The following is a 19,845-nucleotide window of genomic DNA, read 5'->3' on the forward strand; positions in this document are numbered from 1 at the left end:
TTTAGCTGTTTTTAGTGCTGCTTTAAACATTGACAAACTACAGCTGAACTTAAGCCTTGATCTTAATAATGTCTCAAAGTGGTTAACAGCGAATGGTCTCTTCCTCAACATTAAGAAAACTGAGTACGTTTTGTTTGGAACTCGGCAGAGGCTAATTAGAACTGAATCCCATAGTCCACTTTGCATGGAAGGGAAGGAAGTTAACCAAGTAAAACCGTTCAAGTACCTAGGAGTCATATTAAATGAGTGTTAATCTTTCAACGATCACATAAGCTTTGTAAGGTCTAAGTTTGCCAGCAGACTTGGCGTCCTGTCCCGACTAAGAGGTTGTTTAACGACGGAAGCAGCAAGTAAGATCTATTTGTCCACAGTGCTACCGATATTAAGCTATTGTGATACGTGCTTTTGCCCTTTGGGAAGCACTAACAGAAAGTCTCTCGAACGCCTGCAAAGACGAGCTGCAAAAATAGTATACGGTTTTTAAACCTGACATAGCCACGGAAACAATACTCGAGAACCTACACTGGCCCCCTTTTACAAAAACTATGAAAATTCACTGTGCACTGTTAGTTAACAAAGGCTTGGTCGGAGACGTTCCCTCATACTTTAAAGACTATTTCCTGTTACGTAGCCAGAGCGAGAAGCAAAATGTTTTTAATAGATGCACTAGATTGTCTTTTACTGACATTATACTTCCAAACATTCCATTTAGATGTCGCTAGAAAGTATTTTTATTATCATGGTGCATCCATTTTTAATAGTCTGCCGACGAACATTAAGACTATGCAGCCAAAGGAACGTTTCCATGCTATCTCTGCTTTTTATTCTTAGGTTATTTTTAGAACATTTTTTAATTCGTAATTCAATTAATTTATGAGAACACTAGTACTTTTTTTTAAACTTTTTAACCTTTTTCAGCATTTTAGGGCTATCTTTTTAAAGTGGTAAGTTTTTTAGATATACATATATATGTTTTATACATACTCTCTTTTATTTTTAATTCATTTTATTTTATACAGGGCCCCCGTTGATACTAGTCCTGCGACTGAAGGGGTCACCCTGTTTAAATATCAATTATTATTATTATTATTATTATTATTATTATTATTATTATTATTATTATTATTATTATTATTATTATTATTATTATGCAGGCCATTTGCACAAAGTTACTTTTAACCATTTTTAGCCTTTTATTCTTATTGTCTATTGTTTGTATGCTTTTATTATATTTTCACATGTAATTTTATTCTAACACTTAACTTGAAAATGACCGTTGAACGGTCGTAACGTCGTTCTCTACTAGGCATTTCGCGATTAGGCTAGTAAAACTGGCATTTTATGCTCCTAGCAATATGCTTGTTTTTTTGCCCAAAAAATGCTCAAATTATGCTCATTTTTCAAAATTATGCTCTTTTGGTTTGGAAAATGCTTTGCTTAATTTCAAAGAAATACATACAAAAAATGATACCATGTGCGATTTACGTTAATATTAAAAAAAAAACATCTTTCCATTTATTTCTACAAGTATAAAACACGTGTTTGTGTCACGTGTTTGTGTTTACACAACGTTAGCTCTTTCTTCACTTGTCCTTTATATGTATTATATAACACAAAGGAATCGCCCGCTGGTTGCTCTTTGTTTACTTGTCCTTAGAAGACATCTGTATGTTTCATGACATACACTTGTTTATTACATATATAGCGAGAATTTTGGGCAATAAACCTCGCAAATAGATTTCTATATTCTATATTTTCACATGTGAGAAACGCGATACGTCGAATCAGCTTCGCGTATAGCTTTCTTCACATGTGAAAAATATAGCCAATCAGCATCTAGAGTGGAATGACCCAACCAATCAGAGCGCGCGAACTCAAATGGTTTCCAAAAAGGTTGAACATCGAGCGGCAAGTTTGCTCCCGACGGCAGTTTATGCTTGGAAAACATGGCTACACGATTTGTTCTTTAATAAATTAAACCTTGGTCTTTGGAGAACTTAATGGTAAGGCAAGCAAACAGGAACTCGCTAAGCAAAACCGAAAGGTTACAGTAATGAGATGATAACGATAAAAATCATTCTTCAAAGGCGGAGCGAAGACAAGCGAAATGTCGATAAATGAAAGCAAAGCCGGCGGACAAGAATTTCTTTCAAATTGCAACGCATCCGCAGACGTTCTATAAAAAATATTCAAGCACTCTTGGGAACACCATGGTAAAGTAGATTGTATTTCTGAATGTGGATTTACGTCGCTATTATTGCTTAATTAACCGACTCCTTGTGTTATCACAATTTTGTTCAAAATTCGCCTGCGTGTTTAGTCGATTCGCTTGTAGCGACGCTTTCTCGATGCGATACCAAAAGTTTTGCTTTCAAAAATTATTGCAATGTGTTTAATTAAATAACGTTTTTTAGGAGATTTGTTGGCAGAAATTTTTCAAATTTTTAAAAGTGATTTCGCTTGGAAAGCGATGTGCATTTTGCTGCTCTGTTTTTTCTCCCTCTACGGTCAAACTGTAATATGTCAAAGGTTTATGAATGAACTTACGAGAAAAATCGCGTCAAGTTTACAATGGTTGAATTCTCGTTATATATTAATAAACAAATTACAGCATAGAAAGTGCTTTGTACGGATTTTCAATTCACTCGTTGCAAAATTTGGAAAACTCACTCGTTTGCTTCGCTCACTCGTTCGTTTTTTTGCAACTCGTGAATAAAAATCTGTACGTCGCACTTTCTATGAAGTAATCTATATATTTACCAGCAGCGAATTTCACAGATTGCTCTAGAGCTATTTCTGCTGGAGCTGGCCACCTGGTCTATTTTCTGCTTCGCGACTTCCTTCTTTTTCCTGCAAGTTGGTTCGTGACAATGACGTCACTGCCGCGATCTTGTTTGATTTTGGGTAAGCACTGGGTACAACCTTGAAAATTTTCGTTGACTGGCTAGGCTAGCTTCTTCCAAGTCACAACTACCACATACATTCTTGTGGAGAGTTTCCTAAAGGTCTTTAGAAGTGTTTGAACACTAAAAACAAGCAAATGTTTGCTTTTGGCGACAAAAATAAAGATAAAATTGGCAAAAATGCAAAATTATGCTAGCAATTCTTTTTTGAGTAAAAGGGTCAAAAAAATGCTCGTTAAGCCAAATTATGCCACCTCCATAAGACGGACACCTGGTGTTGGTCCCGTCTCTGCCGTTTTGTAGTCATTTTTAATACTGTAACTAAACTTCCTATAAGACGGACACCTCTCTAAGGCGGACAGTTCGAACCGGTCACAAAGGCCTAGGTGCCCGTTTTAGACGGAGGTCACTGTAAACAAAATCTAAGATGGCGTCGTTGGGTCAGTCTTTCATCAATGTTAAAAACATATTTTTGTGTAGTTTAGCCTGTGAACAGGCTCTCCTGTCGAGGATTGGGCGAAAAGAAAGCGGGAAGAGAAAGGTGGGGGAGGGCGAGAGGGAGAGGAGAAAGGGACCATATATACGACACGATTTTGTGAGCGTCTTTCCCATTATTTACGATCTCGCCCCCCCCCCCCTCCCCCCCCCCCTCCTTTTCTGCCCTTGATTTATGGCGTTTATGCGCGGAGAAAACTACTCAAAATGTATACCATCTTTTTCATGTTTAATAAAGTGCTTTCATTCAGACAATTTAGTCACGAAAACACAACAAAGTAAAGTGCTATCATTTAATCAAGTGCAGTAGATAAAGTGCCTTCATTTACACACGTTAATCACGAGAACACTACATGAATGCTCCACAACATTCGTTCTCGATTTGTGCGAATTTTTTTTGCAAAGTCTAGGCGTGAATTTCGAAGCTACAGAATCAACCGACGAAACTATAGTGAAACTGAATTATGAGTGCTACACCCCCGTTCCGTACATAGCACCGCTAGCTGCCTCAAGTATTCCCTGTACTACTTCATACTTAAGCTCAGCTTTCTCATCCGCCAGGATTTCCTTTGCGAATTGCTGAAAAAAGAAAAGGAAAGGTATGTTATTTATGTGAAGAAACAGAAGGGGAAAATGAAAAAAAGATGAAATAAAAATGCCTATATAAGATACAAAGATGAAACGAATAATTCTTGCTTAACCGAAATGACTTTTTTGCGATAAACACCAGTAACGGGTGATTGTAACTGGGTACCATTGTTGTCAATAAATTATATTAAACGTACAAAAACTGAGGTATTTTGTAATTTATTTTCTTCTCCACAGAAAACGTTTTGTTAAGGATCCTGGAATTGTGGTAACCGAACTATCACGCGAGAGATCGCAGCGCCTTTGTCAAGGAAAGCGAACTATCGCGAGAAAAGTCGCAACCAATTGTCGAGGTGAGCGAAAGATCGCAACGAATTGTTGAGTTGAGCGAACTACCGCTTTGACATTTCGCGCCGATCCAAACAATAGGTGTCGCGATAGTTCGCTAAAATTTCGAAGAAATATCGCTTCGAGCAGAATTTCCTCGAAAAGCTCCGAAAATCCAGGAAAATCGTCAAAATTCGTTTGCATTACTTTTGCCAATACTGTCTATGAATGTCAAACCATAAAAAGGCATCATTCACATTAGCAGTCTTGTCACATTTCTTCCATACACAGTTTCATTTATTTTATATCGTAATATCGTGTATTGTGTTAATTTGGCCACTGACGAAGACAGTGGACACTGTCCAAACATGGCTTCTTAGGAAGGAAGGAAGGAAGGAAGGAAGGAAGGAAGGAAGGAAGGAAGGAAGGAAGGAAGGAAGGAAGGAAGGAAGGAAGGAAGGAAGGAAGGAAGGAAGGAAGGAAGGAAGGAAGGAAGGAAGGAAGGAAGGAAGGAAGGAAGGAAGGAAGGAAAGAACGGGGAGAGGAGAATGGAAGGAGCTTGAAACTTGAAAAGAGTCACAAAATTGAAGTAAATGAGGCAAGAAAAGGAAAGACGATAATGTTTCCAGAGAAATGTCCTGCACTTACCATAAAAATTTCCTTCATGAAAGCCTTGTCAGTGCTGACTCCAGCCTTCTTCAGAGGGCTTACTCCTGGTCCGATCCAAGTGATAAAGGCGAACCTGGTACCATTATCCGTCTCATACCGTACGTAGCCATAAGCACGATTATCGTCTGCAGGAAATGGCAAATGGTAAAAATATATTACATTAAGCAAGAAAGACACTGGTTTTGTTTCAATGGATATTCAGAATTCTGAGAACTAGATCTTTACAAGATAACTTCTCCTTAAAAAATAAGAGGTGTAGATTCAACATTCTCAATTTCGTTAATTAGTAATTAAGTTTAAACAGAGGGAATTAGAACCGTGTGGGTGGTTTGGGTATGTGAACTCAATCAGCAGAGTTTTTTTGCGATTTTATTTATTTGTTATCCCCATAGTTTCCGTTTCGATGGGCAAGATATATCAACACTCGAGAGTGTTCTATCACATTTTCAAACACCTCGAAGGTTGTCAGAAATACTCCGCTGCACGTCGCATTTTCAACTCGTTCTTGGTGTTTGGAAACGTGATGAGCTGAAACACTTTCACTCATGTTAACGGATACGTTACAATACATGCGACTTCCGTTTTCTTGAGTACTTTCGTCGTAGTTAATGTGAAGGCATTAAGCTTCAAAAGGTCAAACGTAGGGCATCTTTAGCGTTGCCATGGAAGGTATCATTGATGCCACATATGCCACATATTGTTTACTGCAGATGTTAATGTTCGATTCGCCAACCCTTTTTTACTTTCTTTGTGACACTTTAAATTGAGTACAATGCAAAAACCATTTCGCAAGCTATTCTAAAAGGGTCTTCTAACATCACAAACCTACACCGATACCGACAGTTCAAGGCCGAGATTCATAGAGGGATTTTTGTTATGATCCAATTCTTATCGGCTTCAATCGATCCTTAAGTGTTCCCACCTACCTGTGAGATAATTCAAAAATTCATTGTAGTCACTTCCAGTGTCTAAAAGCGCAATTGTGTTTTTGGTTGCGTAGGTGCATAGCGCCCTGCAATATAAGAAGATACAACGGCCTTTATCAGTACAAATACACATCCCAAATTAAAATGTGCTCTCATTTGGAACCCTTTTCTTAGGAAATAAGTCATCCACGTCTCACAAAAAGCACCTTACAAAGGATAAACGTTATGTTGTTCATATCGGTCAGCGGTTAATTATGTAGTATGTGCTCGCGCACACCATGCACTTATATGTTGGACGGCTACCATGTTTGATTAACAGTTGCCAAGTTGGTATCCTAAGTCTGATTGACTCTGCAACACACAATAAACATAGACCCACCCGTTTATCTTCTGATTATAACCCTCCTACTGAAGAGTTAATGTTGATATTGTTTCTATCATAACTGAGGGTATAAAATTAACGTCATACACAATAACGACCAGGTTTGTGTTTTGACAACGTTTTGTTAGAAATCTTGGTCCCATTTCAAGACTTACCACAAGGAATTTGAATTTGCACTTTGAAGCTGCCCTAGGTTGACACAGAATTGTTATTTGAACCAAGTATGTGCAGCACAATCATTTTTAAACACAAAACTTCCTTCAACTGTGTCAAGATGTCCTCCCGAAAAACAAATCCCTATTAATAATTTTGGGCGTGAATATAAAGCCGGAGGGTCACACATTTCATTACCGTCAGAAAACACTACTGACATTTAAAATACAGAAAATATCCGCGTGCGATTCATGGGTTTTACAGTTGTGATGTTCGCTCAAATTCGACTCAGATCTTCCGCGTTTTCTGCAGTTCAATATCTGGTTTCGCGCACCTGGTAATTGAGGATTTTTCATGTTTTTCCATATAACGAGACATAACTGAGCTCGTGTAAACGATGCTAGTCAAGTATGCTAAAAAAAAACTCGCCATTAGGACAATTCAGTAGCGATGGAATTATCTAACGGTGTATTTTGTTTCTTTTCTTCCTTCGATTCCAAGTTCTTCGTATTTTATACCTGTTAGCTTCTCGGTGTTTGTAAATGTGATGGGACACTGTGGGTAGTGGTGTGATTATCCCTCATTATTATATAAACATCAGTGAAATACCAGGAAATCTTTCGCACGAAAAATCATATCTTCACACGTGAAAATACGTGTTATTTTCACAGTGAAGATATCACATTTTCGACAGTTTGCCCTGTTTCATGCTGAATGAGCCAAAGTAAATCGATATAAGCCCACTCGGATCCCTCGGCAGTCTTCGGAACCGGAAATCGGATCGGAAAAGTCGGAAAATGTTCGGAAACCGTACGATCTCCGACAACATTTTGCAAATCTCGGAAATCCGGAATGGTCGGCACTTCGGAAAATCGTCAAAAACATCGTATTAGTAGGTTTTATAATAAACAGAACATTACATGGTTGCTTGAGAATGTTATCTCTCGGTCAATCGATATCCCACGTTCGCTGCGCTCACTCGTGAGATATCGATTTGAACACTCGAAGATAATTTCATATCTCCGCGCAACCATGTAATATCCTCTATTAACGAAATGAAAATAACGTTTTTCAATGGGACCATGGGATAATATTAGTCAGCAAACGTACCAATTGAAGTTTTCGTAAACTTCATTTGTCATGCGCAATTGACCTTGCTCTCAATGACTGGCTTGGTGCCACATAAACAATAATAATAATAATAGATTTTTTTTTAACGAGGAAGCTTCTGTCTTATAGAATGGTTTTCAGGGAGGTCCTCAAATGAAAAGTACTTACAAGGTTAAAACTTTGAAGCTAAGAAAGTATAATGTTACAAGCATAATGTTATCAGTAAAGAGCTAAAAGCACTTTTTTTAAGTAGTTCTTAATATTCCGTTTAAAAATATCACAAGGCAAAGGTTTCTTTAAAACATCTGGTAGAGACGACAAACCGATGCTACATTTGTAGTTGGTAGTTCTTTTACCCCGACCAGTTCTTATTTTTTTGGAGTACCCGTGAGATTATTTCAATGTGGTTTTCAAGGTGTTAAAATGTTCTGGAACTGGACTGGTAACGTACTGGTAATGCAGAAATCCTGGTTTTAAGGGTTATACTTTGCAAATGATCAATTTGCAAACATAGCTGCGAGAACTATTTCTTTACTATACACGTACGTACCATGTTGTTGGTGTATTATCACTTCGTACATCCTCGTAGGCCTGTTTAATGGATACTTCATCGATAAATAATGACTGCCCTAGACATAAAAACAGAATGAAGACGTAGTGTAACATTTTAAGGAAAACAAAGCGGTCATTTCGAGGGTAATCCAGTTTATAATTTTGATAATCACATTTTTTTTTTATTTTCACATTTATGATTTCTCTTTTGTGTTTGTGTCCCCAATTAGCAGCAATGCTAAATATCCCAGACACGTTTAATAAAGGTTTTTTTTTTGTTATCATTTTACATGTCACTCCAAACAACACGAATATTCCCATTACCACCGTGTAACAAACGTGAGCACAGTTTGTATACACATATATTTAACGTAAGTTCCGTGCAAAGTTTCATAGAGCTAACAACTGCAAATATCCGAAAATACAGTCAAAGCCTTCGTAAGGGGACACTCTCAGGACGCGAAAGAAGTGTCCATTACTGGAGCTGACCGCTTACGAGAATGGTTCTCGCAATCTCTGAAAGTGAAAGTGTCCGCAGCCGCTAACTGGAATGTCCGCTAACGAGAATGTAAAAATACAGAGTTTGTATAGGAGTTAAAACGAGGTTTCAAACAAGGCGGCCGTAAGTAGAGCTGTCCGCTTAAGAGAGTGTCCGTTACGAGAGCTTCGACTGTGGAGGTTTTTCACCAGTAAAGTGTTCCAACGCCTACAAAATTCGTGTCAGACTGAAAGACTCAATAGACTTTTTGCAGCCTACTTGTTATTCTTTTGTGTCCATGCAAATTGCCCTCCAAGCCTCGTTAGTATGTTGAAACAACAAAAGATATTTGACCCTGCAGCGAGGCTAGGAGGGCAATTCGCATCGACACAAAAGGATAACAAGTAGGTTGCAAAAGTTCCATTGCACCGCCAAAAATTGGTGGTGGTAGCGATGATGGTAATGGATTAATATATTAGCTAAAACAAACATCTTACCATGAACATGGCCAACGGACAAAATGGTCAGCAAACCAACAATAATGGCAAATCCCGACATCGCTTCTACAAAACCAAAACGTGATTGTTAGAATATGATAGCTAATACGAGAGAGACTGTGCTCCATCACATAAGTAGGGAGGAAACCACGGACCTTGGGGAAAAAGAAAGTGGCAAAGACGAGAAACAACCACAAAACTCAACCCTTGTATGACGCCTGGTCCGAGACTCGAGCCCTGGTACATTTTTGAAGGCGAGTGCTTGAATCAGGAGTCACGTATCAGGATCTGAAAACGTTCGCTATTACCAGGGACTCAATTGTTTTCTTCAGGTAGCTGATCGGTGGAGATAAACGATATTGACACGTTGGACATAAAGTGCTCCTACCTGAAGCGAAATTTTCGCATAATAAATGACATGTTTAGAAATGTTATAAAACTTACTTCTAACAACTGAAAGAAAGTTTTCATGTGATTTATGTTCTGTACATCTTTTTCATTTTGTTTTGTTTTGCCGGTCTTTACTTTTCTTTTTTAAAGATCTTTATTCTCACGCGATATATACATAACCACTGTTTCCGCATCAACTGATCTAGGGCGCGTTCGTTTGGGAATATTCTGGAATAAGAATGTATTCTGGAATATATTCCGTCTATTCTGCTCCTGGGAGCAGAGTAGCGGGAATGGAAATCCAAGTATTCCGGAATGAGAAGAGCTGTCAAACGAACGTTAACTCGATCGCATTATTCCAATTATTCTTTTTCCGGATTGATTCTAAACGAACGCGCCCTAAAAATTATTCAGTTCAGTTTGAAAAACACTTTCTAAGATAAGAGCACAACAGTTTTGAAGTTTCGCAAAGGGAACAGTCGATCCGGAGTAAAAAGATTTCACAATCATTACTTCATGTATCAGGTTTTAGGTGATTCCTCAGAAATAAAAGTTGTTTCGTTTGGTAACAAAATTACTTCGCACACGTGCGAGTGGAGAATTTACCTAAGAGTTTTTTCAATAACAGTGTTTTGAAAGTAATTTGCATTTTATTTTTGGTTGAGTACCATGACACAGTTCGCTGATTACAAGAAATCGAAAATCTAGAGGTTTCGTTCAAGCTGTATTGCACGAGACAACAAATAGATATTACAATAGAACCACGGTAATTCGAACTCTCCCGATAATTCGAACTAAGTCCGATTTCTCTTGGTTTTGATCCCACTTTTCAGTCTTCTTCATTGTTAACTCGAACTGAAATAACTCGAAATCCCCGTTAGCTCTAGCTGAATTTCCTTCCCCTTGTTCAAAATTTACCTGTTTTTTTTTTTGCAATTCGCCACTGATGCCCATTAAAATATCCCATTACCTCTTTTTGTCGTTTTATCAAATTTAAACACTCAAAGTAACACTACAACAGTTTGATTTCAATAGGTGCAATGAACAGATCATTTATCAGACTTGCCACATTGACAAGTCAACTCTTGCAAGCTAAGAAGTCGCAATGAAGTCCAATCCCGTATTTGATGTCCATTTTCCGATCTTTTGCATAAGAACGCATGATCGTGATACAATTTCTGAAGAGATAAGTTTAATTTACACTGTGCTGTATTTTGCAGGTGTTGTACTGTATACTGAAGTCCTAAAAATCAGTAAACTCTCAACTATTAACACTCTACTATTAATATTCAATCGCAACGATAACTCCCCAAAACCCCGCTAACTCGAACTGTTTTTCGTTTCCCTTCGGAGTTCGAGTTACCAGGTTATACTGTAGTTACAAGCAAAGTTTAATAAAGTTATACTTGAGAAAGAAATAAACGAAATGATTGGTAGAAAGTTTTTAGGAGATGGAACAATGTAATATATAATTTATGGTAAAAATCACACAATTCAAAACAACATCGACTCAAAACGTTTCTCAAGTCGTTGCTTTCAAGGTCATAACTTGCACCCTTGAGTAACGATTTTATGCTCCTACTAACTTTGCCAATATGTGGTAAGAAACTAACTACATTTCAGGATAGCTTTCATCCCAGGGGGGGGGGGGGGGGGGGTACTCCGGCTTGTAAATGACGGGGATGATCGAATGGAGGCAAAACTCAGGACCCAAAAAAATCCCTAAGTCTTCCGACATTTCCCAAAAAAATCCCTGGACAAAAATAACCCCCCAAAAAATCCCTTGTCAAATTACCCCTAAATTGCCAGGAGGGGCAATAATATAACACAAAGAAAACCATAAAAAAATTGAACGCTCGTGTTTGTTTATTCATCATACCATAAATACGCCAAGGCCGGGCCAAGGCACTTCAGTTCGTTTTTAATACCCCCAAAAATCCCCTATTTAACCCTTAATATGTTGAAATTATTCCCAAAAACGCGTTTTTTTTTAACCGTTAATCGATTTTCTTGGCTCTACGGTCCAAAATTTCCCTAAATTTGCTAAAAATGCACTTTCTGACAATGCAGGAAGATTTTGATGAAATTTCCATGGAAAAATGTACAATATTTTACTTTGGTGCATGCGCATAAGCCAAAATTTGGACTTGTTTTTTTTTTTTTTTTTTTTTTTTTTTTTTTGCTGAACCGTTCCGATTTTTTTCCTTGCTCCTTTCCTTTTCGTTTTTCTCTGCTTTCTTATTCTCTCTATCTTTTACTCTGTGCACCCCTTCTACTGGCCTGAAAAGTTTTGATCTGAATCAATGGAAAACCCTGGAAAGGAGATCATGATCAAGTACGGGTATTTTGGCCTGTTTTGGCACCAATTTTACACCAAAAACTGATCACGTTTTCTTCGATTAGCTCTGTCGGAATGCAGTCAATATTGAAGATGGACAGTCCTGTGGAAAGATCTATCCAAGCTCTACAAGATGAAAATCACAAAAATCTGCTGACGTGTAAATTGGTGACGTCATAAGTGGCAGAATGGCCATTCCTCCAAATCGCGGAATAATCCGCGCTTAGCATGTTAAGGGTTAAGCTAAGTCACCCAAAAAAATACTTGCCAAATTTTCCAACCCAAAAAAATCCCGGAATCGAAAATTTCAAACCCAAAAAAATCCTTCTATCATCCCCGTCATTTACAAGCCGGAGTACCCCCCCTGGGGCTTTCATACCTTACCTTTTCAGCCGAATTGTCCAAAGTTGAAAAGGATGCTCTCTCTTCTTGTGTCTCAAGATAAGAGTGATTAAGTGTTGTTCACTGTTGGCTTATCAAGGGATTTTCCACATGGTTTCTCCCGCCCTTTCCAGATAAGTTAAACCAATGGGAAATCAAGTCATTTTTAACTCGGAAAATTCCGAGTTTTGGTGAGCGGGCCCGATTTCACTCCTTCCCTCCTTCCCTCCTTCACTCGATTCCTGTAAACATTTTAATTGAATTAATTAACTAATATCAAATTGAATTAATCAATTAATCTTGTGAAGCGGGTAGGGGGTTGGCTAAAATGCGAACTTTATCCGTGTTACTTTATATGAAGTACACAAAGGCTATATATTTGTTTCTGAAAACCAAATGTTCTCCTTGTGGTATGCATTCTTCCAGGCGTAGACCCAAGCACACGGAATTTTGTGCTGAACGCATGCGCATATATGAAGTACACAAAGACGATATATTTTCACCAAATCTTACTGAGAACTGGTTAAAATTCAACAAAATTTGGGGTTCGATTTATCGCCGAGTATTTTCGAAAAAAAATTAGATGGTACTAGAAAAGAGTTCAATTTGAATGAAATATTCATCTATAAGCCGAGCGGTCATCAACAAACGAAAATTAACAAGCGTTTGTATATATTCTTGGTCATTACCTTTTATTTTAGTGGCGGCTCCTTAAAAGCCATTTGGTTTAATGAAGCAACGTTAGGAATGAAGTTTTTATTCGTCTTTTCTTCGCTATTTAGGCTGGAACTCGTCCTCCATCAGCTCGCACTGGAATATTATTTGTTTTGTTTGCGTATGAGATCGTCTTTTGAACTGACGAGGGAATTCGAAATCCTGCATGTCGTAAACAATGTCCTCGCAATCTCTTCTACAATAATTATTTCTGCCTGAGACTGTTTCTGTTCCTTTCCTTCTGTTCCTTTCTTTAAGTTTAGTTAATTTGCAGAGTCACTGCTAACGTGACTTTTCAAGAGAAGAAGGGTCAAGAAGGAATCGATCTATTTGACTAGTTGTCGCGACACCAGAAACTGGCCAATCAGAAGCGGTCGTTCTCACGCGCTTGGTAAACATTGTAACACGATCTGACAGAAATCGGCTGCATGTAATATTTTTGTTCAAAAGCGAAAACTTAAAAATACCACGACTTCTCTGCTAAAAGAAACCACTTCAGAAAAGTTGGATTGAATTGAGGATACTCGACAAATACTGGTAACAGCACATGTTTCGTTTTGGTGACATTTAAAGTTCACCCACTTGACCTGCTTGATCTTTTCGCTGGCGAATTGCGACGAACTGAAGATTCACTGAATCATCAGGAATCATCCCGTATTCATTGGCAATTTTGCAGTTGTTCTGAACTGTTTTTACCTCGACAACAACTTTCAACTTGAACGTTTCGTTGTTATAAAACCAGTAGCTTTTGGCATGATGATCGATAACTGCTTAATTCTTCTGAAGAATGCGTGATTGTTTGAGATGGGATTCTGAACTCAGGTGAATGTTTTGTCACGCTTGTGTACGGTTCTATTCAGTAAATTCATTCTTTGTCAGTGATTTGTTGTTTTTCAATTACATAGTTGTAATTTAACGATATGTTGATTCGCTGCATGTGGACTGTTTTATAGCTTGAAGGAAAAATTGGGTCTAGCTTATAGCTGAGTGATTTGGGTTTATTTTTTGTCAGTTTAACTGGTTCCAAAAACTAAAAGTCTAGGGTTTCGGCTAATAGCCGAATAAATACGGTACATGCATGCTTAACTACCAGCCGAAATATTGTATTAATGTCAGTTTTCTTGAAATAGACCAAAACTTATTTTTTCTAATGATATTATTATTTTGCCTAACCTTCAAAAACAAAAAGGAAAAATAAAAAGAAAGAAAACAATTTGCAACCGATGGGAACTCTATCACTTGCCCTTTCGGCCTGCTCTCGATAAGCAGCTAGATGACAATGAAACTAAGTGAAGTGAACTGAATTGTGGAAAGTTAAACATCATTTGTTTTAGCACATTTCTATTTGTCAGTTTGTTGTTTTCGATTCTTGTTTCATAATAAATTTTCCGAGTTTAGTGGCTCGTAGCCACTTTGAATAGTTATTATTAACATGTTGAACTTATCTATCAATTTAATGGAGTTAACACTCCACTGCATATCAATAGCTGAACCCTAGGTACTAGAAAAGACGCAATTGCTCTTTTGGTATTGAGTCAAAATAGCATTTGCGTAGGAGGCTAAATCAAGACTAGACCACGCAACTAACACACCTGTTTCTACACTCGAGAGCTAGAAATACTCTTTCCATTAGAACTTTGCCCGTCATCACTTGAACTGCAAGTGGAATTCAATTAAACAATTTTGCTGAAATAAACACGATGGTTCAGTATCCGTGCCTTTAGTTAAATCGTTTTGAAGTGATGCTTCGCTAGTCATGCTGAACAAGACAATGGTTAAGGTCGCGGGGGACACCTTACGCTCATCATTATGCATTTATTTAAAGCGTATGCACGAAGTGCAACGACTGACATCGACAACTGTACTAGATATTCATGACTGGATAAAAATATGGGTGCGTGCGCGTGATTTTAAAAAAAAAATAAATAAATTCCTGTTTCTTTGATATTTTAACCAATTTAAAACAACACTTGGCGTTATACGTTTATATAAATTGTAGGAAGTCTATGAGCTAATTTTTATTCAATTTATTTTTGTTTCTGCAACTCAGAGTAATCATAATAATATTCGGCATAAACAATCGTGTCCTTCATAAAAACGCATTGTTCTCACCATAAAAGCGTGGAATATAATTACCATAATTACATCTCTCCTTTGGAAACTGATCGTGTTTTGGTCGGGACACCTTCGGAAATCTCAAAGTTTGGACTTTTCCGACAATTTTGTGGCAGAGAATACAGCGCGGATACAGACCTTCATGACTTGCCACTGCAGATAGGTAAACTATGGATATTGTAGTGTGTCATAACAGAGGCGGAATTTTAAAAGAGCGCTTTTAGAAAGAGGTAGAAGGCATTAAATTCAAATTTGCGCATTTAAACAGCCATAACTTGCTGGCAACTTTTAAATTAAAAAATCCGCTTCTGTTATGACACTCTAGAGATATTGACTGATTAGTTTTTGACAATATCACAGTGTGCTGCCTCTTACTCGTTCCACAAACTCTGCCACAAAATGATGTTCTTACCAATTTGGAACTAACGTGGCTATTACATCGCCGTTAAGTACAATCTACCAAATAAAAGATGACGTACATACTTTTTCATCATTTCTTTGTATCTGTAAAATTTGAGCTTAATCGCACCCATAACAGCCGAGAAATAAGCGTTTTAAAAGATGCAGGTCAAGCAAAATTTCGCTTCATGAATTTATTCATGCTGTAGGTATCCCCCGCGACCTTAAGCCCTAAAATTTATTCCGTTTTCCAATGGAACATTTGATAAATGAAGGCGAAAAAACTGTAATACAAAGGCAAAAATTTGAAACGTCCCTTGCCTAAACAAGGTGACAGGAATGAGGCATCCTTTAAGATCAGTTTAATGGATAAATAAAATAAAACGTTTCATTGAATTTTGATTTATACCCAGCTGCGCACTGGTGCCTTTATCAACTCCTATGATTCTAAAGGGCGAGATCGGGAAGCATATCTTACTTATTAAGAAACAACTGTAGTGGGAATTTAAGTGAACAAACGCGGCCACACGCGTATTATTAATTTTCATTGTATACCAGCATTAGAATATTATGCGGTCATTAGCATATGAAATACGGGTAAAACGAATTCCCTCTGTTAAGTCGCTTTAAAGGGTTGCTTTGCAAGTCGTACTGAACAAAGGAATGATTTATAAATAAATAAAATAAATAAAATAAATTTTAGATCTAAAACCCATGCTGTTCTTTAAAAGGGAGCAGTCGATCAATAAACGCACATCACGATTTACGTTGTTTCTCTATAATCTTCATGTAAGAATGCAGGCAAAGTAAAAAATGTGTTTATGATACTAAATTGGTGTACATTTTAGAGATCCTCTATCAATTTTTTTGAGTTAAATTTTTCTTCGAGACAACAGGGGAAGAGTTTGGTGAACAGGGTGCAGATGCGTATTTTCGGTAAAGGCAAACTTAGTGTCATTATGTGTAACTTGCTCGGTCGACGACGATTAACCTTCAAAACGGGGTCTAGAGATGAAAACAGCAAACTAATGACAACAAGTCCCCATCATGTCTGTGGTTTAGCATCGCGCAGGTCTACAAAATACACAATTATCACAATTCGCTATTCTTCAAAGGAACCAGTCGATCTATCGAGAAAGACGAATCGCCCGAGGGTAGACAGGGTAGTCAAAGCAACTATACGGCTAAATACCTTTTAATTGTTTCCATGCAGTATGAGAGGTTTGTTTGTCTTTTTAAAGGAGAGAATGTGAATTTTAAACTTGCAGCGTGTAAAAATGTAAAAAAGAAAAATAGATTGAAGTGTAAAGTGTAGAACCTATCCCAGCCGGTTTTTTATTATTCGTGTAATTTATACGTTCGCCTAGCTACTGAATAGCAATTCATTTAATTTTTGTATATTCAGTTCGCACTAATGATTTGTAGTGTTACGGAAAACGGCTAATCTTAAAGTTTTTATTTAAATCTGTCAACGTTCGTTTAAAGCGCTTGATTTTATCAGTGTACCAAACGAACTTAAATTGCATGCCCCGCCAGCGTTTACTGCAAAGGAGCTTATTCACAACCCCGCCCCTCGACGATGAAAGACCGTTTGTTTCCAGGGCAAAATTTCTTTTTAGAAAACATCTCCTTTCTTTCGCACCGACCCCTGTAAAAATAAAAGTGGCTTCTTTTAAAACTTGGAAACTGGTTCAACGCCAGTTAAAAAAACAAAATTTTTACGATTTTCTAAAGCTTTGTATCTACACGGGTTTTTTTGTAAGCTTTTAGTTTGGAAACCGGCGAGATTCTTTTGGGTTAAAAATTGTTATAAAATATGTAAAGTAAATAAGGTATTTATAATCGTCGTCTGTGTGCTATTTCAAAAATAAGAAACCCATTCCTGTTGATCACGATGCGGATTGAATAAATACCATTTACATTCATTTGTGGTAGCTGTGTTTCTATTGTATTTACATAATTTTTGGATCGAAACCGTCCGGCTTGTTTTGAATTATTGATCGCTATATGTAATGGAAACACGGTGTTAAGCAAAGAAAAACAGCCGAAGATAGCTGAGTGATAAGAATCGGTCTTCCGTTCAAGGATCATACTGACCTGCCAATGCAGTTGAAAAAATCGAAGTTAGTGATTTTAGTTAAGTACGTAATTCGTACTATCCTACCATCAATATGAGTACACTAAAGCTCGTCAAAAGAAAGACCAAAGAAATCAAGCCTGCAACCCTAAATCAACAGTGCGATGCAAATTATGTTAGCAAAGAGTTTAATCTGACGAGCAGAAAAGAGATAACTGCACACTGAAACGAATAGAAAATGAGAGGCTGACCGAAATTCAGTAATGATACTGCGCTAAACACTAACCCACAAGTAGCATAAGCAAGAAAGCTGATTTTAAGACCTAGCAAATGGAAACTTGCAACGGTGTTGTATACTTATTCTTTTGCGATGTTTGTAATGCAAATAATGCAGGCAACACCTTCATGTTCGGGCACCTAAATAACAAAACATCATCTAGATTTAAAAATTTCAGGTAAACGTTAGTCAATTGGCCTATCAAAAATCACAGCCAATGCTGCTTTTAAAGGAACATTAAACGACGAGATTATTGCCTTTTCGATTAAAACATGTGAAATGCACGCTATAAACAAATAGCAAATGAGACGCTCTAACCGACAAATAATAACACTGAAAGTGCGCCCAATCCTCAACTGCACAACGCTTTGTACAAAAAACGGCTTCCATCAAGCCAACATACATTGTACTTTTAACAAAAACCCCGAAGCATGCATGCTTGTTTCACTGAACATGAAAGTACGACTGCAAATATAAGCATAAACGGTCTAAGTATTTTGCTGAAGTGATTAGTTGATTCATGTTTCCTACCTTAGCTCTTCTTCTTAGCGTCTCAACTCAGGTGACCAAAACTGCAGAAAATGAATACAGCAGTCAGTATTGCGGAGTAAATTGGAAAATGTACTTCACATTAAACCAATCTTACCTGGCTTTCTCTGTCAAACTAAGCTCATCTGATGGGTCTTATCTGAAATTGAAGACTGTGATTAAAAGATATGCAGACATACTGGCTTTTCATTGGCCATGTTGACACTTGATAGGAATATTATGCGGCTTATTAGCATATAAGTAAGGGTAACACGAATTCCCTCTGTTAAGGTCGCGCAGGACCCTTGCAATCATTAGTATGTATTTATTTAAAGAGTATGCACGAACTGCCAGACGACTGAAGCCGACAACAAACGAAATATTCATGAGGATGTTTGTTTTTAAACTCTTTTGTACAAGTAATTACTAGTAATTGTTCTCCGCTTTGTGCCACGTGCGCTGGAACATAGGGAATTATCATAATTAGATTCACAGCGTTGAATATATCACACGTTGTTGTAAACATTGACTCGGAAGGTCTTCGGAAGCCTCAAAACCTTCAATTTTGTGTCCAAGTTTTCTCCGCCGATGTAGAATTTCAAGAGTTGATTCGCGAGGAACATAAACTTGGTGTACTCTATTGTGCTCTGGCTAGAGCGAATTTTTAAATTTCCTTCTCAAAATGAAGATAGCATGTTTCAAAGTTTAGATTTCACATTTTTACTCTCTTAGAAGCCATTAACTTGTAGCAGTTTTTGAAGTCGAAAATTTCGTTTTAGTGGGAGCACAAAAGAGGTTACGATTGATCACTAGGCTATATAATCATTTAATTTGGTGCGCTGTGCTAGCTGAAAACTTGGACACAAAATCGCATTATCTTCAGTTAAACTTTTAAGGGCTTGTAACATCACAGACAACGGTCATCTCTCAGTAAAAGGACAATCATGATGTAATTTTATCATCCCTGAGTATCCTTATTAAATTTTAGAGGAATCGATATTCAAAATGTAGTGAATTAAAGCTTTACAAGATAGCACTCCAACAAGAAATTTGGCTAATGAATATATTAATGAGCAAGGGTCCTGCGCGACCTTAAGTCGCTTGGAAGGGCTGCTTCGCAAGTCGTACTGAACAAAGCAATGATTTAAGTGCAAAAACTCATGCTGTTCTTCAAAAGGAGCAGTCGATCAATAAGCGCACATTACGATTTACGTTGTATCTTTATCAACAATTGACTACCCTCCATGTGGGAATGCAGGCAAACTGAAAAATGTGTTTATGATATTAAGTTGGGGTTAATTTTAGAGATGCTCCATCATTTTTATTTTATTTGAATTTCCCTCAAGACAACAGGGGAAGAGTTTGATGGGTGGGTGGGTGTAGATGCGTATTTTCGGTAAAAGCAAAGTTAGGGCCTGTTTACATGATTCCGGAATGACTTTCATTCCGGAACGAGTTCATTCCATCCCCATACATTTTTCTGTATCTGTTTACATGATACCGATACGAAAGTAAAGTCATTCCGGAATGAGTTCATTCCGGTTTT

At 37.5% G+C, this 19,845-nt stretch overlaps 1 protein-coding gene across 2 annotated transcripts; it reads right to left on the reverse strand.

Annotated features, from left to right (window-relative positions):
* Positions 1-3,612: 3,612 nt before the first annotated feature.
* LOC144637227 (coactosin-like protein) lies at positions 3,613-18,343 on the reverse strand. Of its 2 annotated transcripts, XM_078496353.1 has the most exons (6): positions 18,303-18,343; positions 9,081-9,146; positions 8,104-8,182; positions 5,909-5,994; positions 4,962-5,107; positions 3,613-3,977 (listed from the first exon to the last, which is right to left on the reverse strand). In XM_078496353.1, exons 2-6 carry the CDS (start codon positions 9,139-9,141, stop codon positions 3,870-3,872), a joined length of 480 nt encoding a protein of 159 aa, XP_078352479.1. In that variant the 5' UTR covers positions 9,142-9,146; positions 18,303-18,343; the 3' UTR covers positions 3,613-3,869. The 2 variants fall into 2 exon arrangements, with proteins under 2 accessions (XP_078352479.1, XP_078352480.1); XM_078496354.1 differs by lacking the exon at positions 18,303-18,343 and having other exon boundaries at positions 9,081-11,030.
* Positions 18,344-19,845: the final 1,502 nt, after the last annotated feature.

The sequence above is a fragment of the Oculina patagonica genome, chromosome 13 (assembly GCF_052425735.1).
Source record: "Oculina patagonica isolate OP01 chromosome 13, crgOcupat, whole genome shotgun sequence".
NCBI classification, from domain to species: Eukaryota; Metazoa; Cnidaria; class Anthozoa; order Scleractinia; family Oculinidae; genus Oculina; species Oculina patagonica.

Bases quoted from the DNA above. Each gene is read 5' to 3' on its own strand.
- LOC144637227 (XM_078496353.1), bottom strand. From the start codon at position 9,141: ATGTCGGGATTTGCCATTATTGTTGGTTTGCTGACCATTTTGTCCGTT. The intron at 5,995-8,103 runs GTACGTACGTGT...CTTATATTGCAG, and splicing joins GATAATACACCAACAACATG to GGCGCTATGCACCTACGCAA. The intron at 5,108-5,908 runs GTAGGTGGGAAC...CATTTCCTGCAG, and splicing joins ATTTTTGAATTATCTCACAG to ACGATAATCGTGCTTATGGC.